This window comes from Lactuca sativa, chromosome 3 (genome assembly GCF_002870075.4).
Source record: "Lactuca sativa cultivar Salinas chromosome 3, Lsat_Salinas_v11, whole genome shotgun sequence".
Taxonomy (NCBI): Eukaryota; Viridiplantae; Streptophyta; class Magnoliopsida; order Asterales; family Asteraceae; genus Lactuca; species Lactuca sativa.
The window spans coordinates 10251001-10274496 of NC_056625.2; the positions used below are offsets into that span (position 1 = coordinate 10251001).

Here is a 23496-nt window from a genome sequence, read left to right on the forward strand (position 1 = left end):
TTTAGTTATTTATTATTCTTCTATTGTTTTTATTTATTTTGATTCAAGTAATGAAAAATAGAAAAACAAAAAAACAAAACTCAAACCCCAAAGTTGTAAAATACTCTAATATATTAATATATTTTACGCTTTTCATATTTTTTTGGTTTTTTTTTTCGCATTTTTTTTATTAATTTTGGTTATTTATGGTTTTCGTAACTTTTTTTTATTTTGATTTGTGTAAATAAAAAAGTTATGTTTATTTTCTTTATTTATATTTGTAAATATAACTATTTTATTTACTCGAATCAAAATAAAAAAAGTTACAAAAACTATAAATAACCAAAATTATATAAAAAATTAAAAAAACCAAAAAAACTCAAACACCAAAATTGTAATAAACTCTAATATATTCATACATTTTACACTTTTTGAAAACTGTCAAAAAAAGTTATCAAGTTGATGAAAAATAAAACGAAACAACGAAAAAAATAAAAATAGGAAATAATTAAAAAATAAAAATAGGAAATAAATAAAAAATATTATGAATTTTTTTAAAAAAATAATACTAAAAAATTTAAAAAAATAAGAAAAGACCAAAAAAAGATGAAAATATAAAATGTATTAATATATTAGAGTAATAAATAATTATAACAAAAATATAAAGCAATAGAAGAATAATAAATAATTAAAATTATAAATAAAAACAACTAACTATGAAGAATAATAAATAATTAAAATTATAACAAAAATAGAAAGCAAAAGATCAAATAATGATAATGTTAAATGCAAATATAAAGTTACTAACGATATTAACTATGAAGCATAAAAAAAACATGAGCAGTAACGACATAAAATAAAAAAATAAAAAAACATTAACGCTTCAATTCATAAATAAGAAAAAATAATTTCGACATGGTTTATCGAGTTTAAGTTTATTTACTTGATTCAAAATAAATAAAAATATAACAAAAAACCATGAATAACTAAAACTTTGAAATAAAAATAGAAAACAAAATGTCAAAAAGATAAAAAAAAATTATCAAATTGTTGAAATTATATATACATATATATAAAAATTATATTTATAATTTATATAAATACAGAATGCGAAATTTATAATTTATATATATACATAAAATTTCAAATTTATAAAATTACACGAATGGTCTTTGAGGTTTGTAGTGTATTGCAATATTGGTACACAGGCAAAATAGTCTTTTTCATTAAAATATAATAACTGAAAAGTTAGATTTAATGGTAGCAGAACCTTTCATGTAATTTTACAAACCATAGGGACCAGCCGTGTGACTTTTTGTTAGGAAGTCCTCAAAATGCGATATTCTGTAAAACACAGGGACCAATTGTGAAATTTTGTCTAATAATAATAAACATAAAAATATAAAATGTTTACAAAAGGGGGTGATATGTAATTTCTAAAAAAAAAAATGCAACATACCCAACTACTATTGACAGCTCAGCTCAGGCTTATGGTCATGACGATAACGACCTGGAATAAGAAACGATAGTTGCGTTGGGAGCAAGGCAAACTTGTGAAATTGCGGATCAAAATCACACCGTGCGTGTGGTATAAATATCCAACCATCGCTCATACAAAAGTTATACATTCCGATCTCGCCAACGCCCACTGCTCATCCGAATACGGGTAAATTTTCGTCTCCCTTACTTCTAGTCAATCTCATCCTTAGTTATTTCTTCTTACAGTTCAGATCGATTCAAAACTAAAACCCTAGTTTTAGTTACTCTCATGTTTATAGGTTTTATCTAGCGTGGTATATATCGTTGAATGGGGGATCAAGACGTTGTTACATCTGTTTGTCGATTTACAAGGTTTATTGAATTTGATACGTGTTCATTTACCGCGTAATACCTAAAGGCTTTTCCAATTTTGCTTTCTTCTGGTAATACAGTACTTGTTTAAATATGTTTTTTGTGGATATAGAGTTTATCGATCTGGAAAGTCGTATATTTACCGTACTACGTGGGTTTGTTATACTCAATTGACTGATTCGATTTGACTTTGGTGATTGTAGGGTTTGTGGAATTGGAAGTGGTTGATTTGAGATGGCACATTTAGGTGGTGGTGCTGAGGCACATGCCCGATTTAAACAGTATGAATACAGAGCCAACTCGAGCCTTGTGTTGACATCGGATTCTCGGTCTCCACAAGATACGCATGAGCCAACTGGCGAGCCTGAGTCTTTGTATGGGAAGATAGACCCCAAGAGTTTTGGTGACCGTGCTTATAGAGGGAGACCAGCAGAGTTGGATGAGAAAATCACCAAGTCCAAGAAGAAGAAGGAACGTGAACCATCATCACTTGCTTCTGCTGAAGCTGGGAATAACAGACAGAGCAAGAGGCGCCGTCTTCAAGAAGAGAGTGTCCTTACATCAACAGAGGAAGGGGTTTATCAGCCAAAGACGAAAGAAACTCGAGCTGCATATGAGGCAATGCTTAGTGTCATACAGACACAATTGGGTGGTCAGCCTTTGAATATTGTAAGTGGTGCTGCAGACGAGATCTTGGCTGTGCTCAAGAATGATACTTTGAAGAACCCGGACAAGAAGAAGGATATTGAGAAATTGCTAAACTCTATACCAAACCAGGTGTTTGATCAGTTAGTCTCTATTGGGAGGCTTATAACAGATTTTCAAGATGCAGGTGGTGATGCTGCTGGGTCTAATGCTGCAAATGGTGAAGATGCTCTGGATGATGATGTTGGTGTAGCTGTTGAATTCGAAGAGAATGAAGAGGATGATGAAAAGAGTAATCTTGATATTGTACAGGAAGATGACGAGGAGGAAGAAGATGATGTTTTGGACAGAGATGGAAACAATGCTATGCAAATGGGTGGGGGTATGGATGATGAAGACTCACAAGAAGCTAATGAGGGTATGACGCTTAATGTACAGGACATTGATGCTTATTGGCTTCAGAGGAAGATCTCCCAGGCTTATGAGCAGCAGATTGATCCACAGCAAAGCCAGAAGCTTGCTGAAGAGGTACTGATGATTCTTGAAGAAGGTGATGACCGTGAAGTCGAAACGAAGCTATTGGTGCATCTTCAGTTTGATAAGTTCAGTCTGATAAAGTACCTTTTGAGGAACAGACTGAAGATTGTGTGGTGTACCCGTCTTGCAAGGGCTGAAGATCAAGATCAAAGGAAGCAAATTGAAGAACAAATGATGGGACTGGGGCCTGATTTGGCTGCAGTATTGGAACAACTGCATGCCACAAGGGCAACAGCAAAAGAGAGGCAGAAGAACTTGGAGAAAAGCATAAGAGAAGAAGCAAGGCGGTTGAAGGATGAGAGTGGTGGTGGAAATGGGGATCGTGGTCGAAGGGATGTTGTTGATAGGGATGCTGAAAACGGTTGGTTAAATGGTCAAAGACAGTTGCTTGATCTTGAGAGCATCGCGTTTCAGCAAGGTGGTCTTTTGATGGCAAATAAGAAGTGTGAGCTTCCTTTAGGCTCTTACAGAAATCACAGCAAGGGATATGAAGAGGTTCATGTGCCAGCATTGAAGCCCAAACCTTTTGCTCCTGATGAGAAGCTTGTAGAGATATCAACCATGCCAAGCTGGGCACAACCAGCTTTTGAGGGGATGACTCAGTTAAATAGGGTTCAGAGTAAAGTTTATGAGACAGCCCTATTTAAAGCAGACAATCTTTTACTCTGTGCCCCCACTGGAGCAGGGAAAACCAATGTTGCTATGCTCACGATTCTGCAGCAGATAGGTTTACATATGAATGAGGATGGTACGTTCAACCGCAGTGACTACAAGATTGTCTATGTGGCACCAATGAAAGCCCTTGTTGCTGAAATCGTTGGTAATCTGTCTAATCGTTTGGAGCCCCACTATGGCATCATTGTGAAGGAGTTGAGTGGAGATCAGTCTTTGACCCGTCAACAGATTGAGGAAACACAAATCATTGTCACCACTCCAGAGAAGTGGGATATTATAACAAGAAAATCAGGAGACCGCACTTATACTAAGCTTTTGAAGCTTCTAATTATTGATGAAATTCATCTTCTCCATGATAATAGAGGACCTGTTCTGGAGAGTATTGTGGCAAGAACTCTTAGACAAATTGAGACCACAAAGGAACATATTCGGTTGGTTGGGTTATCTGCCACAATTCCCAATTATGATGATGTTGCGTTATTTATGCGGGTTGAGTTGGAGAAAGGCCTGTTTCATTTTGACAATAGTTACAGACCTTGCCCACTTGCTCAGCAGTATATTGGAATTACGGTAAAGAAGCCATTGCAGAGATTTCAAGTGATGAATGATATTTGTTATGAAAAGGTGATTGGAGTGGCTGGAAAGCATCAGGTGCTTATCTTTGTTCATTCAAGGAAAGAAACAACAAAGACTGCGCGTGCAATTAGAGACGCTGCTCTTGCTGATGACACCCTGGGGATCTTTTTGAAAGAGGATAGTGCAGCTCGTGAGATTCTGCGTGATCATACTGAGCTGGTGAAAAGCAATGATCTTAAGGATTTGTTACCTTATGGTCTTGCAATTCATAATGCAGGAATGGCCAGGGCTGACCGTGATCTTGTTGAGGTATTATTTGCTGATGGACACATTCAAGTACTTGTTTCAACAGCTACTCTTGCATGGGGTGTGAACTTGCCTGCCCACACTGTGATTATCAAAGGAACCCAGATTTATAATCCAGAAAAAGGAGCCTGGACAGAGCTTAGTCCTCTAGATGTCATGCAGATGTTGGGTCGTGCAGGGAGACCACAGTTTGATACTTATGGTGAAGGTATTGTTATTACTGGACACAGTGAGATGCAATACTATCTTTCACTGATGAATCAACAGCTTCCTATTGAAAGTCAGTTTGTAGCCAAGTTGGCTGATCAGTTGAATGCAGAAATAGTCCTTGGAACCGTGCAGAATGCAAAAGAAGCCCTCAATTGGCTTCGTTATACTTATTTATACGTTCGTATGATGCACAACCCTACACTCTATGGTTTATCAGCGGATGCTCTGACAAGAGATCCTTCACTTCTGGATTGGAGATCTGATCTGGTAGGTTATATACCCCATATTAATATTTCTTCTGCCACAATACTGGATAAAAATAATGTTAATTATTGTTCCTTGCAGGTTCATTCTGCTGCCACAATACTGGATAAAAACAATCTGGTGAAGTATGATAGAAAAAGTGGGTATTTTCAGGTTACTGATTTGGGTCGAATTGCAAGTTATTACTACATAACTCATGGAACTATTGCTACTTACAATGAGCATTTGAAGCCTACCATGACCGACATTGAGCTTTGTAGATTGTTTTCACTGAGCGAGGAGTTCAAATACATAACAGCAAGACAGGATGAGAAGATGGAGCTTGCAATGCTTTTGGACCGTGTTCCTAATCCCATCAAGGAAAGTTTGGAAGAGCCCAGTGCAAAGATCAATGTCCTACTCCAGGCATATATTTCTCAGTTAAAGCTTGAAGGACTTTCTTTGACATCTGACATGGTGTTCATAACTCAGGTTAGTTTTATCTCTTACATATTTCTCAATGTTTTTTCCTTTTTACTCTTCTGATAATTCTTCTCTAACTTGAGTTAATTTTTGGTTTTCAGAGCGCAGGACGTCTTATGCGGGCTCTTTTTGAGATTGTAGTGAAAAGAGGGTGGGCCCGGTTAGCCGAGAAAGCCTTGAACTTGTGCAAAATGATAAACAAGAGGATCTGGAGCGTACAAACCCCTTTACGCCAATTTCACGGGATTAAAAATGACATATTGATGAAACTGGAGAAGAAGGATTTGGCATGGGAAAGGTATTATGATCTGTCATCACAGGAGCTGGGAGAGCTTGTTCGAGCCCCCAAATTGGGGAAAAATCTTCACAAGTGCATTCACCAATTCCCAAAACTTAATCTTGCAGCACATGTTCAACCAATCACCCGCACCATCTTGAGGGTGGAACTCACTATCACTCCTGATTTTCAATGGGAAGACAGGATTCATGGGTATGTGGAACCATTTTGGGTGATTGTAGAAGATAATGATGGGGAATACATACTCCATAACGAGTATTTCTTGTTGAAGAAACAGTATATTGACGAGGACCACACTTTGAGTTTCACAGTCCCGATTTATGAACCTTTGCCACCTCAGTACTTCATTAAGGTTGTCTCAGACAGATGGCTTGGATCCCTGTCTGTTTTGCCTGTTACTTTCCGCCACCTAATCTTACCAGAAAAGTATCCTCCACCAACAGAGCTGCTGGACTTGCAGCCACTCCCTGTGACTGCTTTGAGAAATCCTTTATACGAAGCCCTTTATCAAGAATTCAAACACTTAAACCCTGTCCAAACTCAAGTCTTCACAGTTCTATACAACACTGATGACAATGTGTTGGTTGCTGCACCAACTGGCAGTGGGAAGACCATTTGTGCAGAGTTTGCAGTTTTAAGGAACCATCAGAAAGTTTCAGAGGGAGTGATGCGTGCTGTTTACATTGCTCCTGTTGAAGCACTTGCCAAGGAGCGATATAATGAATGGAAAAAGAAATTTGGAGATGGTCTTGGGCTGAGGGTGTGTGAGTTGACAGGGGAAACAGCCACAGATTTGAAGCTTCTTGAAAAAGGGCAGGTGATAATCAGCACTCCGGATAGATGGGATGCTTTGTCTCGTAGATGGAAGCAGCGAAAGCATATTCAGCAGGTAAGTCTTTTTATTGTTGATGAGTTGCATTTGATTGGGGGTCAAGGTGGGCCAGTGTTGGAGGTGATAGTCTCTAGGATGAGATACATTGCTAGTCAAGGTCATAACATTCGAATAGTGGCACTATCCACTTCACTTGCAAATGCCAAAGATTTAGGTGAATGGATTGGGGCCACATCACATGGTCTTTTCAATTTCCCACCAGGTGTTAGGCCTGTACCTTTGGAAATCCATATTCAGGGGATAGACATAGCCAACTTTGAAGCCAGAATGCAAGCCATGAGCAAACCTACTTACACTGCTATTGTCCAACATGCCAAGAATGGAAAACCAGCCATTGTCTTTGTTCCAACAAGGAAGCATGCAAGGTTAACTGCTGTGGATCTGATGACATATTCGAGTGCTGAAAGTACATACGAGAATGGAGAGAAGCCTTTGTTCTTACTTCAATCTGAAAATGAGATAAGCCCGTTTATTGAGCGGATTAAAGAACCCATGTTGAAGGAAACTCTGGTCTATGGTGTGGGATATCTGCATGAGGGTCTAACCACAACTGACCAAGATATAGTCAGGACACTGTTTGAAACTGGTTGTATTCAGGTATGTGTGATGAGTGGTACAATGTGTTGGGGGGTTTCTCTTCGTGCACATTTGGTGGTGGTTATGGGAACGCAGTACTATGATGGCCGAGAAAACGCACACACCGATTATCCGGTTACTGATCTTCTTCAGATGATGGGCCTTGCAAGTCGGCCTCTTGTGGACAATTCTGGTAAATGTGTCGTCTTTTGCCATGCACCACGTAAGGAGTACTACAAAAAGTTCTTATTCGAAGCATTCCCAGTTGAAAGCCATCTGCATCACCACCTACATGATAATCTGAATGCTGAGGTGGTTGTTGAAGTGATTGCCAACAAGCAAGATCCTGTTGATTATCTGACCTGGACATTCATATACAGGAGGCTTACACAGAACCCGAATTACTACAATCTTCAAGGTGTGAGTCAAAGGCATCTCTCGGATCACCTGTCTGAACTTGTGGAGAACACTTTAAGCGACCTGGAAGCGAGTAATTGTGTTACAATCAATGGTGATTTTTATCTTTCCCCTAACAATCTGGGTATTATTGCTTCTTATTATTACATCAGTTACACTACAATAGAACGATTCAGCTCTTCGTTGACCCCAAAGACAAAGCTGAAGGGCCTTTTAGAGATTTTGGCTTCTGCTTCAGAGTTTGAACAACTTCCGGTACGCCCTGGAGAAGAGGATTTGATACGTAGGTTGATCCATCATCAAAGATTTTCATTTGAGAACCCTAGATACACGGATCCTCATGTGAAGGTAAACACACTGCTTCAAGCTCACTTTTCCAGGCAGATGCAGATGGTGGGAGGAAACCTAGGTTCTGACCAGCAAGAAGTGGTGCTATCTGCAAGTAGGTTGCTTCAGGCCATGGTTGATGTTATTTCAAGCAACGGGTGGCTTAGCTTGGCTCTTCTGACCATGGAAGTGAGCCAGATGGTGACACAAGGCATGTGGGAGAGAGACTCTGTTCTGTTACAGCTGCCTCATTTTACAAAAGATGTAGCCAAGAGATGCCAGGAAAACCCTGGAAGGAGTATCGAGACTGTGTTTGACTTGGTGGAAATGGAGGACGATGAGAGAAGGGAGCTGTTACAGATGTCAGATCCTCAGCTCATGGATATCGCAAAGTTTTGCAACCGGTTCCCTAATATCGATTTGTCGTACGATGTGGTGGATGGTGACAACATTAGGGCTGGAGAGGAGTTTACGATGGTGGTGACACTGGAAAGGGATTTGGAGGGTAGGACAGAGGTGGGACCGGTGGATGCCCCGAGGTATCTGAAAGGGAAAGAGGAAGGGTGGTGGTTGGTGGTTGGTGACACAAAGAGCAACCAGTTGCTTGCAATCAAGAGGGTTTCGTTGCAGAGGAAGGCCAAGGTGAAGCTTGATAACATAACTGCTCCTAGCGACGCAGTTGGGAAGAAGAGCTTTACTCTGTATTTCATGTGTGACTCTTACATGGGATGTGACCAGGAGTATAGCTTTTCTATTGATGTCAAAGCAGGAAGAGGCTCAGATGATTGACAGTGGAAGAGAATGATATGATATGACATGATTTGTAAGTTTTCTGCAGTTTGATGTTTTTGTTTTAGATGATGTTGGATTACTGAAAGTGGTTTGTTTTGTTTTGGAAATTTGCAGTGATTTGGTTGTCTGGTGTCCTCTGTTTTGTTAGAAGTCTGGTGAAATAATATTGAGGGGGTGGTTGGGATTTTGCTTATTTAAAACAACTTAATGCTTTTTTGTAAAACTGCTTAGTTGTTTATCTGGTGTCAGAAAGTAGTTTTTTAAAAAGGTTTGGCAATACGTTGAAAATGTATTTTTTTTATTGTTAGGTAAATTCTGATTATACGTCTATGCAACTAACAAAAACATGTTTTAATATATATATATATATATATATATATATATATATATATATATATATATATATATATATATATATATATATATATATATATATATATATATATGAACACATAAAAGAAACTGCAATAAGGCAATAAGCAAAATCCCAAACACACCCTGAATCAGCAACAGGTATTTTCTCCCTTATTTTGGTGGGGGGTGATAATGATATCATAATGTAGTATCTGGATAAGCATAACGTTTGATATACCCTTTAAGTATTGTTAAAATTTGTGAAGATGATGATGATGTTAAATTGTAAAAAATGAAATGAGGATGACATGTTTCAGGTGCCTGGATTACCAGATGTAGACTTGCAGACCGCCAAAGAATCACAATCAGGTTCGTATAAAATAAAAAGGCATTTTGACACCTTAACAGAGTGACGCGTGAGGCATATGTTAATTTTATTGATTTTTTTTTACTTTGACTAAATTAAAAGACTTGATGAGCCTTTGTGACCTCCGGTTTCATCTGTTTTCTCTTCACCATCACACCCTCTTACAGTATATGTTTCTGGGTTCATTTTATGGAAAGAAGTTTGAGAAGAAAGAGGGGAAGGAAAATCATGTTCCCTAGTTTTGTGAAAAGAAAGGGAGAATGGCTCTTAACTCTCCTCCTAAAATGGAGGGATTTGGAGGCTACTGATATAAGGCAATGATATTTATTATTTACCAAATTACCCTCTACCTATTAATTACATAAACCTCAAAAGTAGTATAATTTATTCACATTCAGAAGGTAAAAACTCTGGTTCCTCGTCACTGTTGCTCTCAGCCAACAGCGTGCGTCTTCTTTGTCCCTCCCTGCCAGGTATGTTGTACAGTACTTGTTGCAGTTTTTTTTTTAAAAAAAAAAACCAATACTGTAAGAGAGGGGTCTTGGTTTGCACAAATGAAGATCGAACTCGAGACCTCTAGCTCTTCAATCATGCGCCTTAACCAGTTGCACAAATGAAGATGATATGCCTTATCATAAACATTTACATTATTGCATTTGATTTTACAATGCTATATATAACTAGTAGCCCGGACTCTACTTTAGAGAAGGTGATGGGCTTTATTTGCTAAAACTGTCTTTAATGTTTCCTTTCCTTTAACTTTTGGTCCATCTGATTAAATCAAAGATTTTTTAGCCTAGAGTAAGCCTAACAACAACAACAACAACAACAACAAAAAATAATAATAAATAATTTACATGACGAGGGATTGGTTGATATGAAGTTTTTGTATTAGATAGATTAGCTTCTGCACTCTGATTAAATGAATGGATAGGATATATCATGTTTATTAATTAAACCAGTGGCAGCCAAAAAATGTTTGGCTTCCCTTCCCTATTTAAAAGGAAAAGGATATGAATCATGTTTGTTGTCGCTATATTTGATATAAGGATAAGGATAAGGATGTTGCTTCTGCTGTTTTTAGTGTCAAGATACAAGAATTAAGTTGATTGCTATTTAAGAGTGTGAAAAATTTGATGCTAACTGGTCAGTCACTGCTGTTATTATCCCAACCCCAAATTGATTGATTATTCAGGCATTTGGTGTCATTTATGATTGACCAACCTTTTTCTTGTTTTTAGGGCCCCATTTTGCAGGTTGAAGTTGAACAAGGGTTTATGTTTATTTATAAGTGATTTTAACTTCTATGTTTAAGCATTGGTGTATGTTGGGTCGAGATACTTTTTTTTTAATTTTTGTTAGGTTGCTTGGTTAATACAAACAAGTGGTGATTGCCAGTGTGTTGCAGCTTTCATTTATTAATTTTTTTAGAACAACAAGACTTGAATCCATGACCTTGTCACTTCTTACCATGACCTTGTCACTTCTTACCACTAGGCTAAAAGCCCTTTTGTTATTGATCACATATTAATTGACTGAATAAATTAATAGAAAATGATGTTATTTAAGAGACTTGAATATATATATATATATATATATATATATATATATATATATATATATATATATATATATATATATATATATATATATATATATATATATATATATACACTTTTGTTCTCTTTTTATCATTTTTGTTATTATTATATAAGTATTTAGTATTTGTTTTAATAAATTCATAGCTTTTGTTTTTAATTTTTTTGCATGTATATCTCTCAAATATATATATATATATATATATATATATATATATATATATATATATATATATATATATATATATATATATTTGAGAGATATACATGCAAAAAAATTAAAAACAAAAGCTATGAATTTATTAAAACAAATACTAAATACTTATATAATAATAACAAAAATGATAAAAAGAGAACAAAAGTGTAATTTCCTTAAATAAAAACTAAAAAGATGAAAAATGTAATTAATTCATTTCTTATTTTTAAAATTAAAAACTACAGTTTAATTTCCTAAATTGAAAGATACATGACCAAAATTGTAATTAATAAATTTCCTTTTAAAATTAAAACTTATAGGGACCAAAAGTGAAACTTTCTAAACTAAAAACTATACGGACGAAACTTGAATTAACACGCTTTTAACATTAAAAACTACAGGCATAATTAAACCATTTCGTTTTAGAATTAAAAATTATAAGGACCAAAATTTTACTTTCCTAAATTAAAAACTACAATAACCAAACATGTAACTAAGCCATTTTCGGACAATTGAAAGGTATATATTGTTGGGAGGGAAGGAATTTGCCAATGTGGTTATTGCGGCTCCACATCATGGTTCATGTCTTGTAAAAGATAAGTATAATAAGGAACATCTAAAATTTGTAGGTGTGCCTCCAACTAGTTTTGGTAGGTATCATAATAAGAACGTCTCAAGAAAATATTTAGGATTTATGAAATAATTTTATCCTTATTAAAAATTTAAATGTAGTTTGATTAGATATAAACAATGACATATACCTAGTTGCATATGCCTTGGTTGAGCCTGAAAAACACAAGTCTATGGTCATGGTTTCTTGAATGTTTGGGGAGGTCTTTGATTTGGGGTTTCATTAAAATTTCACCTTCATTGTTATCAATGACTGACCCAATGTATGCATTTTTCTCTTTGTATAAGTATGATGTCTCATACAGTTTGTTTGACAAAAATAACAACTAATGATATTTGTTTGAGAAAGTAATGGATGACTTGAAAGATTTTAATGTTAAAGCTCATGAATGGTTGAAGCAAATTCCCTTAAAACATTCGACAAGATCTCACTTCTCTGTAATTGTTACTCATTGGAATTTTTCTTAATTACCTTAAGTATGTTTATCAATTAGATTTTATATTTGATCATGAATAGTAGTTTCAGATGCTCTTTTAAACAACGTTGTGAGGTTTTTCATTCAAAAACAATTAATGCAAGGGACAAGTCCATAATAACATGCTTAAAGTTCATTAGAGAGTATCCAATGAAAAGAATATGTTATGTTTGAGAAAAAATTCATGAGACCCCCAAGAAATTTAACCCCCACTACAAGGGGTAAGCCCATAATAACATGCTTAAAGTTCATTAAAAAGTATCCAATGAAAAGAATGTGTGATGTTGATAAACAAATCATGAGATCTCTAGGAAATTTAAACCCCGCTGTAACAAAGCTAGTGTAAGGAATAAAGAAAGAGGCAGAGGATTACAGTTTCATTTTCCGTAGGAATGGGAAGTATCAAGTGCTTGACCTTAGATGGATCATTGTGTAGTGGATTTGATTCAGAGGACCTGTTCATGTGGGAAGTGGGTTCTTAGTGGTATATGTTAATGTATCCCACTAGGAATACGTTAAAGATGACATATTTGTTGTCTTTAGGACGACCTAGCTAATGGTCGCGAATCCGTCCTAGCGCCAGACCCAGACCCTCATGCTTGGCGCCTCTGCGCCCAGGTTCAGTTCCTGACGACAATCTCCGGTCTATAATAAGACAAAACATAGTTGGTCATCTACCAGAGCGACACGTGTAGTGCCCAGGGCGTTGTCCTATGTTTATTCTGCATCAATAGGATATGACAACTAGTGGTGCACGATCCACCAAGGATACTCCTCCACACCCTATCGGCCCAGATAGGACAAAGGACACTGTTGGGATCGTGTGCTGGGAACAACATGTTCAAAAGGATCCTTCTTCTCCAGAAGAATGGATCACATTCTCTCTATCCAAAACCTTAATCACCTTATTCTCAAACAAACACTAACTAGACCGTCAGAGCTTCATTTTGGGACCACCTCCTGGACGTCGACTAACGTTATCTCTTTATTGTTGTGATTACAGGACTCAACCCAACTAGAATCATCAAGTAACGGTGTGAAGTCTAAAGCTCATATCACAACATTGGCGTCACCCGGGCGTGTACTCGGAGTTACACAACCTTGATACGACTCTAGATGTCTGTGATGGCAGGAAAGGGACCTATGGCATCTGGCGGGGTTGAGACGAGTCCGCTCAGATCCATGTCGTTGCTCGATGGCATGCAAGCATCTGTGTCAAAGGGACAAGCCTCCATCAATAATCCAACAACACAAAGATCAATAATCCAACAACACAAAGATCAGGTTCCACAAACGGAAACCGCAACGGAAACAATAGGTGCCTTATGGCGACCGCCACCCGTCACAACAGAGCATCTAGTTACAACCACGATTGCAACGCATCAGGTAACGGTGACCCGACAGTCGTAACCACCGACCCAACAGTCACAAATATCGACTCAGCAGTCACAACCACTAGTTTCTCAACCGCAATCGCTACCGCAACAGGTGGGGACGAACACTTGGTCCCCAAGAACCATCATGCCTTCTGCACAAAATCCAATGTTGAACTATTAATTGTCTCCAATAGCGAGCATGCCGCACACTCTGCTCTTTGCTCAACAACCTCCGATGCTCAACCCTTAATTCCATCAGTTGCAGGGATCCATTCCCCAAGTACCACCCTCGCAAGAATCCAACTGTCACTCGTCATCGGCACAGCAGCTCAACAGCCGCAGGGGCCGAACCTATTCATGATCCAGCAACAGAGATCGAGCTCACAGCTGCAACAAAGACGTAAACAAGCTCACAACAGCAACTGTACATCTTTCAAGCAGCGATGTATAATCAAGCATACAAGAACTTGTATTACGCTCAACAATTCATGTTGTGTGGTGGTTTTCCATATCCACACGTGGAAAACCTGATAAGGAGTACTAGCTCTGCTTTCTTCCAGGAGATCTTGTAGTATGTGATCCCACACTCGGCGACGATACCAAACACCCCCAAGTATTACAGTACAACCGATACAGACGAGCATATCGACACTTATGAGTGGATGATGACATCACTGAGGATGGACAAATGGTTCGCCTATACGTATTTCCCAATTACGCTATCAAGAAACGAAGGAAAATGGTTTGAGGCACTATGACCTGGAAGCATCTCGAGTTTCGAGCAGTTACGATACCTTTTCCTCAACAATTTCATGCAACTAAGGAAGGGTAAGGGAAATGCAAACTCAATAATGTCATGCAAGCAAAAAGAGAGAGAGTCGAAAAAGATGCAGGGGACGGTACCTCATTCGAAGGCCTACTCCTTGCTCTCTATCGAAAAAGATGCAGGGGACAGTACCTCAGTCGAGAGACGAGCTTAAGTACAAAGTCGAGAAATATCTTAGATAGATCGAAGGTGAATAGAGAAAAAAAAAGCTAATCTAAAGGTTGTTGCCAATGCGTACATAAAATAGGAGGAAGCAGTCTCTCGTCCCAACACTGGCCATCGAGAGCGCCAGGATGGGGGCCATGACAAGCACAACTAGCACTCGCGACACCCATCTTGGAGATATCGTCTATTTGGCAAAGACGAACACCGAGGCCACTGAACCGATGTCCACGCCATCAAGAAAACACATTCGAAGATGGAAAAAGAAAAGGGCAAGTACTATGAGTTTCACAAGAGCAAAACTCACGATACTGGCGAGTGCACGGTGCTAAAGAAAGAGATTGAAGAAAAGCAACTAAAGGGCAACCTCTATGATATCGCAAACGACCTGAGATCCAAGTTCGATGCCGATCAGAAGAGTGCCTAAACTCAAAGAGACGTAGGCAATCACCCATAGAAAAAGAGCGACATCTTCACCATCGCCACGCCCCGCAAAAGAGGCGGGCCCCACAAAGCAAAGGATGGCATTAATGTATTATCTGGTAACATACTCAATACCAAATTCTCGATAGATGACCTAAGGCCACCAAACTGGGATCCCATGGTTCCACTCATAATCACTTCTTACATACACCAAGTGCAAGTTCATTGTGTCTACATAGACAACGGTAGCAGTACAGACATATTGTATGAACATCGCTTTAGGTAGTTTCCCACCTCCTGGAAGGAAGGACTAAATCCCCCCACAGGTGGACCATTAACAGGCTTCACAGAACACAACCTATGGAAGGTGGGTACCATACATTTACCACTCACCTTGGTTAGTCACGATGGGAGGGATAAGATCACGCGAACGATCGAATTTTTTGTGATGTGCCTTCCAGCAGAGCACAACATCTTGCTCGGGTGACCAGTGATTTTCCAGCTATAGGTCATACCATCAACAATCCATGGTATTTTCAAGTTTATCACACGCACTGGGTCGGACGCAATAGTTTCCATTAACCCACGAGCACACCACTGCCATCAAGTCATTGTCGCACCAGAGCTGGTGCGAGCGCCTAAAACGCCAAACGAAGATTGCCAAACAAAAAAGCACATCATTCACCCGAATTACCAAAAGCAAATAGTACGAATAGGTGCCATCCTATCGGAATAAGCAAAACTAAAGCTATTCTCCCTCTTGAAGCATTACTCTAAGGTCTTCATATTGCAACCTACAGATATGACAAGGGTAGATCGCGAGGTCATTGAGCATAGATTGAACATTCTTCTAGGGAGCACCGCTATCAAGCAAAAAAAAGAGGGGGCAAGCAGGTGATAGAAGCAAAGCAATCAACGTAGGGGTGGCAAAGCTGGTGGATGCATGAATTCTTCGGGAGGCAATTTTCCCTACCTGGATAGCGAAACCAGAGATGGTGAAGAAGCATGATGGATTGTGGCGAGTGTGCATTGACTACTCCGATTTGAACAATTCTTGCCCGAAGGATCATTACCCCCTCTCGGAGATTGATCAAAAGGTTGAATCTTTGGAAGGATTCCAATTCAAATTCTTCCTCGATGCCTACAAGGGCTATCATTAAGTCCATATGAAAAGAAAAGATGAGGATAAAATGGCCTTTCATACCGATTATGGCACCTTCTACTACCGGAAAATGCCATTCGGTCTCACAAACGTCACGACAACTTACCATCGCCTGATGGAAAAAGTGTTTGCATACCAAATTGGTAGGAATGTCAAGGTATACGTTGATGATATGGTCATCAAAAGCTATGACAAAGCAGCATTGCTCCATGATATCGAGGAAACTTTTCAAACCTTGACAAAGGACCAAATGAAACTCAACCCGTGCAAATACACTTTCGGGGTGGAGCAAGGATAGTTACTAGGTTATCAAATAACCAATGAGGGAATATTGCCCAACCTTGCCAAAATACAAGAGTTCCTCAACTCTACCCCCCCCAACCTCAAGGGTGTGTTGGAGATCAGTGAAAGGTTAACATCACTTGGCAGATTCATCGCCAAGTCGGCTGATAAAGCCCTGTGACTTTTCCAAACTTTGAAAGGTGCATCGATAAAAACCAATTCAAATGGACACCAGAAGCCGACAAAGCTCTATAAAATCTGAAAGAACCCTACACCAGCTCCTAACCATGGCGAGCTCCAAGCCGGGAGAACTTTGCAGATGTACTTGGCATCATCCGACGAAGCCATATCGTCAATGTTAACCGTTGAGAGAGACAAGAAGAAATTTCCAATACACTTCATGAGTAGAGCATAATAGGGTCCCGAGCTCAATTAACCAATCGTATAGAATCTGGTCCTCGCATTAATCTATGCAGCCAAGCGACTCAGACGCTACTTTCAAGCTCACAAGATTGAGGTTCTAACCAGTTATCTGATAAAGCAAATCCTGTTAAGACCAGAAAAGTCGGGACACTGGAGAAGTGGGCGATCGAGCTAGGTGAGCATGACATAGATTATCGATCACGCACCAATATCAAAGCTCAGTCACTAGCAAAATTCCTAATTGAGACGGTTCTCCCAATAGATCCCTCAGAGCCAAAAGCGAGTCTGGACATATGGGAATTGCACACTGATGGAGCTGCAAGCAAGGAGGGTTCAAGAGCAGGCTTAATCCTCAAGAACCTTAATGGCGACGAAATCACGTATGCCTTGTGCTTCAACTTCCATATTTCCAATAATGAGGTCGAATACAAAGCACTCCTAGCCGGTCTTCGGCTATCTCAAGAAGTTGGATCAAAGCACCTTGCAACCCTTAGTGAATCTCTCATCGTTACCAACCATGTCAATAGCACGTACGAGGCCAAGGACCAGAGGATGCAAAGGTGCCTCAACACAGTGCAAGAGTTGGTGCAATCATTCAAGAGCTTCTCGATCACGCAGATCCCCCGGGGAGAAAATGTGAGGGCCAACGCTCTCAGCAAGATAGCCTCGACATCGTTCGATCACCTAACCAAGAAGGTGAAGGGTTTTGAGCATTCTAACACTACTATGATGTACATGCAATCCTAGAAACCTTGGATCTATGTTTTACTAAGATACATGCAAATTTGATTTTCCAAGGTTCTTAACCTAACTAGCATGGCATGGGGAACTTTGAAACATAAAAGCTAGTAGAAGAACATACTTTTTTGTTGCTTGGATTCCTTGAGAACCTTGTGAGCCCAGCACCTCAAGTGTGATGCCTCAAATGTCTCACACAACACCACAACACTTGGAATAACCTTGAGAGAAGTTCATTTATCACTCAAAATCGGCTAGCCCTCTAGTTCTTCACTTAGTGGCCGATTTTGCTTACTATAGGGCTTTTTATATAGTGTGCCGCATGTAGGATTAATCCATGTAAACCCTAATGTGCATGGCTTTTCATATTCCATGATCCATGGGTTTATAACCTCCATGGACTATCCATGGAGCACCTTATGGGTTTTAGCCCAATTCATATAAACCATGGATCATTAGCCCACTATATAAGAATGGATGATTTACACAATCAACCCCATATATTTAATTACTCTCCTTTTGATCACTTAATTAACTCCAAATTAATTCTTGATCAATACTAATTAAATAATATTATTAATATATTAGAACTTATAATATATTAATAAACCTTAAGTGTTCTTTCTCTCATTTGGTCTATCCAAGTATTGCAATGCCATGCAACCCAAATGGACCATGCCAACCGGGTCAAGTACATACCAGAAATAGTTATGGACTTAGACACCTTATCCAACAGAAGGTCCTGGTGGAAATTCTCCCAGAAAGAAGAATTCACAACAAACAAGTCGATGTTATCACAACAACCCCAGATTGGATACTACCCTTCACAGATTATTTACTGCATGGGATCATCCCAGACAATCCCACAGAGGTTAGAAGGATCAAGATTAAGGCACCATAGTTCACTGTAAGAGATACGTAATTATACAAGACGGGATACTTGGCATCATGGCTAAAATGCGTAACAAACTCGGAGGACAGACGCTTCTGGAGGAAAGCCACACGGGGGAAGTTGGAGCACACGAGGGCCGATGGCACTCATCGGAATGATACTCTATCTTGGCGTATATTGGCCAGACATCTACAAAGATGCAGCCAAACACACTAAAAGGTTTTCTAAGTGTCAGGATTTTGCTCCCTTCCAAAACCAACTCTTCGTGTGATAGTGCCATACTTATACACATTTCTAGGTAGTATTTTAATACATTTAAAGCTATAATTAAAAGATATTTGGTACTTTTAATGTTTAAATTGTATTTTGCAGCAAAAAATGGACATTCTCGAAGAAAAAGATTGAAACATTTTTCTTCAGATCTAAACTGTATATGTATTTTTTTGTCAGATCTAAACCTTTTTCTTTCCGATCTAAATTGTATATGTATTTTATACTTTAAGATCTATGTTGGGTGAAAGATTTGAACTTTGTTTTTCATATCTAGACTTTATATGTGTTTTATATCTATAAATATGTTGGGTAAAACATGGGTAGATGAAATAGTTGATGTGTGATGAAATAAAATGATGAGAGGCCTCGATATTGAAGATGATCCAGTCATCTAGCAGAATATAGATGACGACCACGGACTTTTCTAGACAGTCCAGTGGAACGATAGCAGGCTCACAACCTGTAGTTGTTTATTTGATCTCAGTGGTCGCCAGAAGTACTCCATCCCCCTCATGGTTGCCTTATTTGACATAAATTGTTGAGGTATCCCCTAAGCAGTGTCGTCGCCTTGATGAAAATCCTTAGGCTAGGTCCCTTATAATAGATGCCTTAGGGACGTAAAGTGAGGATAATGGGAATGGGTAATCGGGTTGAATGATTTTATGAAAATAATAATAACCTTATTTAGTGTGGGTTAAAAACCCTATGTGCTCACCAGCTCCCGAGTCGGACCCACTTAGTGTCTTGTATTACAAGTAGTGACACAAGAGCATAGATGCAATGATCTGATGAGAGATTATGGATTATAAGCCAGTAGAAATCAATAGAAATGTTGTAAGGCCTATGTTGTTTTTGGTTTATGCTTTTGATGTGTATTGACGATGAGATCCCGAGTTTTGTAATGTAATGAAAATACATTTCTTCGGATATGCGGTGATAAATTCTTATCTATATTTTTATGGGAACAAATTCCGCAACACTTTCTTTAAAAAGGTTACTCTGATTTTATTATAAAGCATAAACAAAATCGGTCTTTTCTGGCCATGAAATTGGGGATGTCACAAAAACTCCCACTTTAGTTGATTTGTTGAGATTAATTTTTAGAAGTTAAATTATTAGCTAAATTTGTTCCATGTGTTCGATACCCAACTTACTTTACTATAACATATACTGACTAGGTACACTGCCTATAGGTGCATTAGTAGATAAGTAGTTAAGTTTATAAATTTAAAGCTAGATAGGTATAATTTATGCACATCATCGTGCCACTTACCAGTCTCAATAGCGCTTGGACTTTTCACCAATGGGATATAGACATTGTCGGTCCATTCCCCATCGCCGCAAGCGGAGCCAAGTTCTTGTTGGTTTCTATCGATTACTTCACCAAGTGGATCGAGGCCGAGCCCCTGACCACTGTCACAGGGAGATAAATGATAAAATTCATTTGAAAAAGCATCCTCACGTGGTTTGGCACTCCAAGGGTCCTGATCAGCGATAATGGCACTTAATTTGAAGGAAGTTTCTTCAAATAATGGTGTGAAGAAAAATGGATTCATCGCTTGTTTACCTTAGTGGCACACCCCCAAGCCAATGGCTAAACCAAGATATTAAACAAGATCATCGTCAACGGCCTTAAAAAACGCCTGATGGGGTCCAAAGGGGTCTGGGTAGAAGAATTGCACATTGTGCTCTGGTCGTATCGCATGACCTCAAGATCCAGCACTAGAGAGACACCATTCAGTTTGACGTATACACAGAATCAGTTTTTCCAATTGAGATCTTGGTAGGATCGTCGCGAGTAACGTACTTCGAAGCAAATGCCAATAAAACTGGGTGTCGTCAAGACTTGGATACGCTCGGTGAGAAACACGAAGCCACCCAGCTCCGCCAAGTTGCCTACAAATCTCACACCAAAAATTACTACAATAGACATGTGCGAGTGAAGAACTTCAAGGTAGACGAATGGGTGTTGAGGAAGAATAAGTCCAGCCATGCACCACCTCAGGGGAAAGTAAGTGTCACATGGGAAGGCCCATACAAGATTGTAGAAACTCATCGAAATGAAGCTTATGTTCTAGAAGCACAAGACAGGAGGCCAACCCCCCGAACCTGTAACGCAAAGTTTGTGCCACTTTTACTCCTATAACAAAGAGAAAAGGCAGAACAAGACACGCTGAGGGAGAGGGAAATGGGATCTAACTCCAATAATCAGACCCCGTCAAGTAGCTCTATTGATAGGCCCACTTTTGTGCCAATATTTAGTCATTGTTATTCCCATTTGACAAATTTGATGTCAGAACTATTATCAAACTTTCTGTCCTTATAATTTTTAATTCTAAAACAAAATGGTTTAATTACAATTTTGATGCTTGTAGTTTTTAATGTTAAAAGCATGTTAATTCACGTTTCATCCGTGTAGTTTTTAGTTTAGAAAGTTACACTTTTGGTCCAGACCTAGGTGAGTTAGTTGATTTGAGGTCTCGAGGGCCTTGCTCGATGGTAATGCTAGTTGAGTAGCGGGAATGAAGAAAGAAACAATTATTATGATTGGCTCAAGGATTGCAGCTAAAGGCTGAGTGATTGGCAGATCGATTGGAGTATCATCGATCTATTCGAGTTTGTGGGTGGTAATTTGAACCCTACGTGGGGGAGAAATAGGTACTCTGCTTGGAGGATCATCGATATGTTCGAGTTTGTGGTGTCAGAAGAATGGTTCACAGGGATCTGCGATGCGGGTATACAAGACTTCAATTCAAGATTTAGTCAAGTCATGTATGTAGAGAAAGTGGCTATCAGATGTATGTGCTTAGGAAATACACGATTTGTCTCGTAGCAAGAAGTAGTTGATCAAGGAGCTCGTTGTAGCCATTGGTTACTTTTGGGATGCCACCGAATAGATAAGGAGGCACTAGGATCGCTCAGGTTGAGTATCGTACGGGGAGGGATTTGTTATCTCGTTATATGGACTATTATTTATAGTCTAGATTGGGCAGTTGTCGATCAGTAAATCAGTTTCAGAGATGGGTATGTTCATCTCCACGTGGATTTTCGTTCATTAGTGTATTGGTTCATTGGATTGGGTGTCAATGCATTCTCAATAATTGGTCATTTCGTTCATCATCAAAACAGAGATTTTTAGGAAGTTTTGAGTTGTATCAGTTCAAGTTCAATGGATTCATCAATCTATCGTCAATTTTGGCTCGATTTTGGAAGATGTCCTTGGTTATTGGGAGTCTAGAATTTGGGACAGTGTTGTTCAGCTTTCCAAGCGCGATATTAGATGTGCGTAGAATCTAATTTTTTGGCATGTCATGCTGGCAAGGTTGATAATTGGGGGGATCCGACCATGGTTTTAGCAACATTTCTGGTTAATTTTAAATGTTTTATCAAGCTATATACGTACTGATGGGATCTGTTTCGGTCGTTCATGAGGATGTTTATGTTAATGATTGAGTTTTGTCATTTCGTTAGATGTAACGCCCATAGATTAGGGCTAGTCAATTTAGAGATGATAAGCGTCAAAAATTACTTTTTGATAGAAGATTATTTAGGATGAATAATCTTAACTAAGTTGTAGTATATGTCACAAGGATTCCGTACATATAAAGAACTCCGAAATCCGAGTTATAACGAAGAAGTTATGACCTGTCGAAGTTTCGCGACAGAACCGACACGACACAGCGCGACGTAAATAGTGAATTTACGTTAGAGTGATATTTGGCCTTAGTGATCTAAACAAAAGTCGTAGAGTTTGTTAAACCGAGAGCGTGCATAAAAAGAATGACCAAATCTGACTTCGTATGAGGAAGTTATGATTTTTCTAAGTTTCAGCTTAGCAGTATGCAACCCGAAACTCGAATTCGAGATCGAGTGATTTCTAGCCGAAACAATCTAAACGAGAATCGAAGATCTCATTGATAGTAGTGCAACGGTTAAAAGATAGACGAAAACGAACGTCGGATGAAGAAGTTATGAATTTATAACGAAGTTTTCCTGTCCCTGCCTACTAAAATAATATAACAAAAATAAAGTCAAAATTAGCCGACGGAGTCTAAACGAAAGTTGTAGAGCGTAGTCTCACCTACGCGTGGATATAAACAACGTCGAAAACGAATTTCATATGAGGAAGATATGAATTTTTAAAGTTTATTAAATAATTAAAATACTAAATTTAATTATAAAACCCGATATTATCCGGGGGGGGGGGGGGGGGGGAGTCACCGGGATTATCCGGGTTACGCCCAGCGTACCTGGATTTACACCCAGCATAAATCAAGAATCCAACCCCGATAAAAGGAAGTCGAGGTTGCCAAGTTCTTTGCTCCATTTATCTTCTTTCTCTCTCGTTTTTGCATCATTTTTCATGCAAGAAATATCTCGAAGGCCTGATATTAATCCCGAGACTCGAAGCAAGTCCCGAAGCCCCGAAGATCCCGAGAAAAATAGTTTGCGAGCCGAAGCTCTTCCCGCGAGAAGCCCGATTTTGGTGAAGATCTTCCAGATCTACCGAA

General features: G+C 38.8%; 1 protein-coding gene across 10 annotated transcripts; it reads left to right on the forward strand.

The window, feature by feature from the left end:
• The first annotated feature begins 1493 nt into the window (after positions 1–1493).
• LOC111920828 (DExH-box ATP-dependent RNA helicase DExH12) lies at positions 1494–10977 on the forward strand. Of its 10 annotated transcripts, none has more exons than XM_052769149.1 (6): positions 1494–1645; positions 1758–1830; positions 2034–5046; positions 5125–5514; positions 5607–8838; positions 8922–10977. In XM_052769149.1, exons 3-5 carry the CDS (start codon positions 2065–2067, stop codon positions 8802–8804), a joined length of 6570 nt encoding a protein of 2189 aa, XP_052625109.1. In that variant the 5' UTR covers positions 1494–1645; positions 1758–1830; positions 2034–2064; the 3' UTR covers positions 8805–8838; positions 8922–10977. The 10 variants fall into 10 exon arrangements, 7 of the variants coding, with proteins under 7 accessions (XP_052625109.1, XP_052625106.1, XP_052625110.1 ...); XR_008230651.1 differs by having other exon boundaries at positions 1497–1645; positions 1740–5046; positions 8922–10001; positions 10770–10977; XR_008230652.1 differs by having other exon boundaries at positions 1497–1645; positions 1740–5046; positions 8922–9530; positions 9696–10977.
• Positions 10978–23496: the final 12519 nt, after the last annotated feature.

Excerpts from the sequence above, each read along its gene's own strand:
- LOC111920828 (XM_052769146.1), top strand. The coding sequence starts at position 2,065 with ATGGCACATTTAGGTGGTGGTGCTGAGGCACATGCCCGATTTAAACAG. Across the intron at positions 5,047-5,124 it reads TGGATTGGAGATCTGATCTG|GTTCATTCTGCTGCCACAAT; the intron begins GTAGGTTATATA and ends TGTTCCTTGCAG. Across the intron at positions 5,515-5,606 it reads ACATGGTGTTCATAACTCAG|AGCGCAGGACGTCTTATGCG; the intron begins GTTAGTTTTATC and ends TTTGGTTTTCAG.